At 42.0% G+C, this 6,421-nt stretch overlaps 1 protein-coding gene across 1 annotated transcript; it reads left to right on the forward strand.

Annotated features, from left to right (window-relative positions):
- The first annotated feature begins 819 nt into the window (after nucleotides 1–819).
- On the forward strand, nucleotides 820–3,979 carry LOC139343692 (methionine-R-sulfoxide reductase B1-A-like). The gene is made up of 3 exons (XM_070981452.1): nucleotides 820–890; nucleotides 3,570–3,712; nucleotides 3,899–3,979. Exons 1-3 carry the CDS (start codon nucleotides 836–838, stop codon nucleotides 3,977–3,979), a joined length of 279 nt encoding a protein of 92 aa, XP_070837553.1. The 5' UTR covers nucleotides 820–835.
- The last annotated feature ends 2,442 nt before the right edge of the window (nucleotides 3,980–6,421 follow it).

The raw sequence follows: 6,421 nt of genomic DNA on the forward strand, positions 1-6,421 counted from the left end.
TGTGGCTCTTGATGTCCACATATCAGTGGTCAATACAGCACTGCCAGCAGCATGGAGACATCTTTTTTACTTTTGAGCGACACTCTTCATACAATGAAGGTTTTTTCTCTCGCATGAAATATTTCCTACTTGGAATCCTGTAGTGGGGATCAAGTGTTTTCACTAGACTCTTAAAACCCTCCTGTTCAACTACAGAGATGGGTTGTAGGTCCTTCACTATCATGTCAGCGATGGTCCTTGTAATGTCCATGGCTCGTTGTGAGTTATCTAGGTGAAATAAAATGATTAAGATAATCAAGTCTGTAACTGTAGCCTAAATAAGAATACTAATTTTCCTTCAACAGTTAACATAAATGGTTATTATATTCAGCCATATTCATATTTCAGGTTTGAGGTATGTATCTTTATGTAAGTATATATTTTTGAGTTCCAGTAAAACAGTTAAGATTTTTTTCAATTGGCTGAACATATGATAATAGTTTAATCAGTCTGCTGAAATGGCCTCTCTGATCACCAATTACACGATGGAAAACACGTGGTGGGGGGGGGGAGTGTACCTGTCTGACAGAGTAGCAGAGAGAGAGGGAGTAGCAGAGAGAGAGAGAGGTGTGCTGTTTGCACGCGGCACAGACAGACTTGGAGAGAAGCTGTGTGTGCTTGCATGAACTCTGTGAGGAAATTCAAGTAATTTGCTGGACGTATAGAGAAGAAACTGCAACAAAGTATCGATCTCATCACGCTAGTATCGATCCGATACCAATAGGCACCTTGGTATCGATACTCTCAATATTTAGATCGATACGGCCAGTCCCAGCAGGATCCTGAAAGCAAGAGGATGTCGTTTTGTAGTTTCTTCTGTGCAGAAGTCTTTAGAGACCACTTTAAACCAGGTATCTTCATGACTTTAATCTTTTGTGCTTGATTTGTAATCTATTCATAACGAGTGCTGTTCAGAGAATGTTTAGCCAACTAAGCAGCCACTGTTAGCTAACTATCTGTTAACGTTGAATAACTTTGCAAACAGCTGTGTAGATGAGATTGAAGTGTCCACCGCTGTTCCTGTGAGCTGTGAACTACCAGTAAAAAGTTATAGGATGTGTTGAAAATCACACTGATTGGCATAAATACTGGAAAAACCTTGTTAGCTAACTAACTTCGTTGTTTAAATGCTCTTCAGGTTATACAATAATTCTGTTACACAGCTGGATGTTGTTTAACAGATGAGAAGTTAAAGTTCTACTGAAAGAAACACACCCTTAAATTGATACAAACACTACTTTAAAATGACATTACATTATTTAACCACTAATTGAAGAGTAGATTAACCAATGGTTAATAAGTAGCTACATAAATATCTCACACATAGGCCTGATAAGGAGGATGGTAAGCAAAATACAAATGTACTTTAGTTGGAATAGAAAAAAACAGATTTATTACACACAACACAATAATGAAAAATTCAATAACCCCAAAATAATTGTCCTTCTTTTCCTTTCCAGTTCTGTTAAGTCAGGTCAGTATGTCTTTTTGTCATACTCAGATTTCAGTTCAGTTAGGAGCCCCCTTCTTAGTCTTTTACTTTCACTCAAGCTCATATGTTTCTTTGAGTGGAAATCCAGCGCATCCCTGGACATCATTGGACTGTATCTCTCCACATGCGACAGCAGAGATCCTCGCCGAACCTCCCGCTCACTGGAAAATCTTCGTGGTCGTCCAAAATAGTGGCCCACACTACTTCGCATAAGTCCACCCTGCTGAAAAATCCTGGCTACGCCACCATTTACAGTGCCTTTGTCTCAGACACACACGTTTTTCCGATTGTTTTTTTTTCAAAGCTCACACACGTGTTAAGCTAGCATTAGCTAGTGCTAACCAAGAAGAAAAAATACACTCACCGGAGAATTTAAAAACTTCAACATTAATCCTCCTCTCTTGCTTCGGCAACCAAACGTCGCGGAAAAAACAGGTAAGTATCTCTCGAACAATATCAAACTGACTAAAAATAACTTTTCTCAATTTTTCTCCTCTCATAGCTCCGTACGCACGCTGAAACTCCACTTTTACTGCGTACCACTGCATATGATCCCACTCCTCCTCTGTCTCCCGCTTAGCTACTGAGAAAAGCTTATTCTGTGGCGTTTACCGCCCCCCTTTGGACTTCCGGTGAAACAACACCCACACAAACATTACAACTATAACTGAACATCTGTAAAACACAAGTGTAATTATATACACAAAAAATGAATGGAAATGTAACTGTACAAATGAAATGAACAAATGAGTTTAACTATAAAATGTTATGTCAAATTTATGGGGGTTACAATTATATTAAGAAAACAGCACCAGATCCCTTCAGGGCTACGTTCTTTCTCCTCTGCTCTTCTCCCTGTGCACGAACAGCCGCACCTCCAGTCACCAGTCTGTCAAGCTCCTGAAGTTTGCGGACGACACCACCCTTATCGGTCTCATCTCTGATGGTGGCAAGTCCGCCTACAGATGAGAGGTTGGCCATCTGGTGACCTGGTGCAACCAGAACAACCTAGAGCTCAACGCTCTAAAGACAGTGGAGATGGTTGTGGACTACAGGAAAAACTCAGCCTCACCTGCCCCCATCACCCTCTGTGACTCCACTATTGACACTGTGGAGTCTTTCTGCTTCCTGGGAAATATCATCTCCCAGGACCTCAAATGGGACCCAAACATCAGCTCCCTCATCAAGAAAGCACAGCAGAGGATGTACTTCCTACGGTAGATGAAGAAATTCAATCTGCCAAAGACAATGATGGTGCACTTCTACACAGCCATCGAGTCCATCCTCACCTCTTCCATCACCATCTGGTATGCTGCTGCCACCGCCAAGGACAAGGGCAGACTGCAGCGTGTCACTAGGACTGCAGAGAAGGTGATCGACTGCAATCTCCCGTCTCCTCAGGACCTGTACACCTCCAGGACCCTGAGGTGTGCAGGAAAGATTGTGGCTGATCCCTCCCACCCCGGACACAAACTCTTTGAGACACTCCCCTCTGACAGGAGGCTGCGGTCCATCAGGACCAAAACCTCACGCCATAGAACAGTTTTTTCCCGTCTGCTGTCAGCCTTATTAACAAGGCCCGGAACCCCCCCTCTGCCTCTACTTGTCACATTGACATTGCCATAACCCTATGCGTTACATTAACGCTCTGCTTGAACTTCTTTCTGAAAAAACAGACTGTGCTTCTGTGTATATACATTTATATTGTTATATTTTTTTTACTTTTTTAATAGCTTCTTTTTAATATAGTGTCATGCACCAACTTCACCAAAGAAAATTCCTCGTATGTGTAAAATCGTACTTGGCAATAAAGCTTTTTCTGATTTCTGGTTTTTGAGTTATAAGCAAACAAAACTTTATATGTATAGAATATAATACGATCTTTCAAAGAAACATGCCAGAAAAAGCCAGAAGCAATAAAAGGATGCCAACATAGCACCATCACCTGTCTTAGGGTCACTCTTCACATGTTCTCTATTGAAATAATTCTCTTGTCATGTTGCACATCAGCCATCATCCCTTATCCTTTACTCCTCAGGCATTTATGCATGTTCCAAGTGTGAGTACCAGCTGTTCTCCAGCCGCTCCAAGTACAAGCATTCATCTCCATGGCCGGCCTTTACAGAGACCATCCACAAGGACAGTGTGTCCAAGCATGAGGAGAGACCCAGGATATTTAAGGTACACTCAGTAGAAGAGAGACTTACTTTGTTGATTGAATCCATCAGAGGAGAGCGTAAGAGTAAGTTTACTGTATTTGTTACAAGACTTAAAACCCTCAAACCCCTTTGTTTAATGGGGTAATTCAATGCTGACTCTACAGAAATACACAAAATCCTGATTCACATGTATAATGTGTTGTTACAGGTGCGTTGTGGGAAATGTGGAAATGGACTTGGCCATGAGTTTGTGAACGATGGACCAGCCAAAGGCCTTTCTCGCTTCTGAATATCCAGCAGCTCAATGAAGTTCATCCCTGAAGGTATGGATGTAGCTAATGTCCTCACAGACAGCACAGTTCCTCTGATTTCTCTGAAATGCCACATTGGCTGTGATGTACCACCTGTGAAACAGCTCTGCTCTCACACAGCCTCATGCCATCGCTCTCCCCTCTGCACAGATAAAGTGGATGGACAGTAAGGTGAGCCGTCAGAGGGAAGTGCTGCTGAATTTGTAGATGTCTCTCTGTGCTGCTGAAGGTGCGGACAGTGGATGAAGAGTTCTGGGACAAACCCCAATCTGGGAGCACCAGGGCTCTGAAGAATGATGGCCTCGCTGGATAGCAAGTACAGAGGACTGGTCACAACACCTTTTATTCTGAATCATCACCGTTTGCAAGACGGCATCACTGATTTAACAATCACCATCTCAATAGTTTGACATTAATGGACATTTATTTATAATGATTGAGCGGGAGAATCGACTTCTCTTTGTTCTGACCTCTTTCTTACTCAGAGACTAAAAGTATTTATTTACCTACACAGTTTGGCCTGTAGTTCTTCTGCTGTCCCCAGAAAGAAAGTAAAGAAACCAGTCTGTCAGAAACCTCCTGAAACTGTGAGTCTAAAGCCTCTTTTACACAAGGATCCTGCCATGAAGACGACCTGTCATTATGATGGCTTTAATTTTTTACACTGAACCAAACGACGCAGACACAATGCCGCCCCACTGTGTGATTTTAATACAGTGTCCGGGAGCTAAAGGGGCATGGCATGTAACACAACAGTGTCAGCGTCGAGTGTGACGTCACTCCATTCCATGTTTGTACGTTTAGGTATCTTGAACAAGTGTTAACCAGGTTTAGGATTAACCTTTTCTAAAGATTACTCGTGATATATGGCCTTTACCTGCAGTGTTTGGTGTGCTAGATGCAGAAAATGAGTAGCAATACATTCTATTTTCACTGCTTTATGCAAAAGAGCTCAATTACCCTTATGCAAAGAACTGAAATGAATACATTTTAAATGAAAAATAAAATGATGCTTTGATGATTAGTTGATGTTTGTATTCCTGTTTTCAAATGTTAATGTCACTCTTTCTACTAACTGAATAGTTTAAGGTCACTGTATGATGGGTGGCTGTGGCTCAGGAGGTAGAGCGGTCGTCCACAGACCAATTGTTAAACCATAAGGACACACACACACAGAACGCAGCACATGCAAATTCACCTATGTGGCCTTGTGCTGCAACTGTACAGACACACTGTCACTCCCTGGCAAAGAGTACAAGCTCTTTTACTGGTTCAAGTTAAAGACTCACTAGGATGGTAGGTCAGTTTGCAAATTGTTTGCACAGCTCAGTAAAAATTAACCTCCCACTCTGGATCTATGAAAACATGTTGAGCACACTGTGAGGGCTCGTATCCCTTCTCAGAAGTGTAATTGCACACTGCCATCAGTTGATGGTGCTATGAGCCCTAAAAAAATCTGACTCATCCAATGCAATACAGCAGGCTTCATTTGTTCTCTGTGCAAAAAGGAGAGATAAACGTGACTGTAATATATGTATAAATTGACAAAAGCGAAGAATATCGACTTATCAGAGCTCCATATAGTCACAGCAAAAACATCCATTTCCAGTGGTGGAAAGTAACAAGTACATTAACTCAAGCACTGAACTTAATGCATTTTTGAGGTACTTGTACAAAGCTGTAGTTACATGTTATTACCAGATAGGTCATGATGGTACTTTAAGTATATATTATATCCAGCAATTAAGCACTTTAACTTGAGTAAATGATGTGAACAGTTCTTCCACCACTGCTCATTTCTTATGCAACGACAAAGAAATACAGTACTTCTGAGTGACCTTTTGCTGCAGCTGTGACTCTCTTGCAACATTTTTCCCTTTCAGTTAAATGTATTTGAGTACCCGAGTAAAAAATGGTTTCATCATAAAAAACCTAGTTTGTACATTCTTGCAAAACTAATTTAGAGTACAGTAAATATCTGAGCAGCATGTCCCCACTGCATGATGCTGTTGAGCAACAGATGTCCACCTGCCGTCTTCCCTGTCATGGCAGGGGCCTGTTTCAGGAAGTAGATCCAGCAGTTCTCTGGATAACTTTGCTGGTCAAAGCTCAGACCTCGGCCCATGCTCCAGACTTGAGAGGGTTCAGTGTCTTTCCACCTGGCAAACTCTTCCAGACAGCTCCAGTAAACCTGCCTCTTGGCCCGTGGAGTGGTGGAATTATAAACAAAGTGAGGATGTGGGGGTACGTTCAACAGCTCTTGAGCTGTTTAAATGTCTGGGGACGAGCAGGTGTGGAGCTGCTCATTTCAAAGGCTCGAAGATCAGAGGTGGAGATGAAAGCTGCAGCGTCAGGCAGAGGATTAAGAAAGGAAGTGCAAACATTCGCAGATTGTAATGATGTGTAGTGGTGGAGCATTT

This window comes from Chaetodon trifascialis, chromosome 15, assembly GCF_039877785.1.
Source record: "Chaetodon trifascialis isolate fChaTrf1 chromosome 15, fChaTrf1.hap1, whole genome shotgun sequence".
NCBI classification, from domain to species: Eukaryota; Metazoa; Chordata; class Actinopteri; order Chaetodontiformes; family Chaetodontidae; genus Chaetodon; species Chaetodon trifascialis.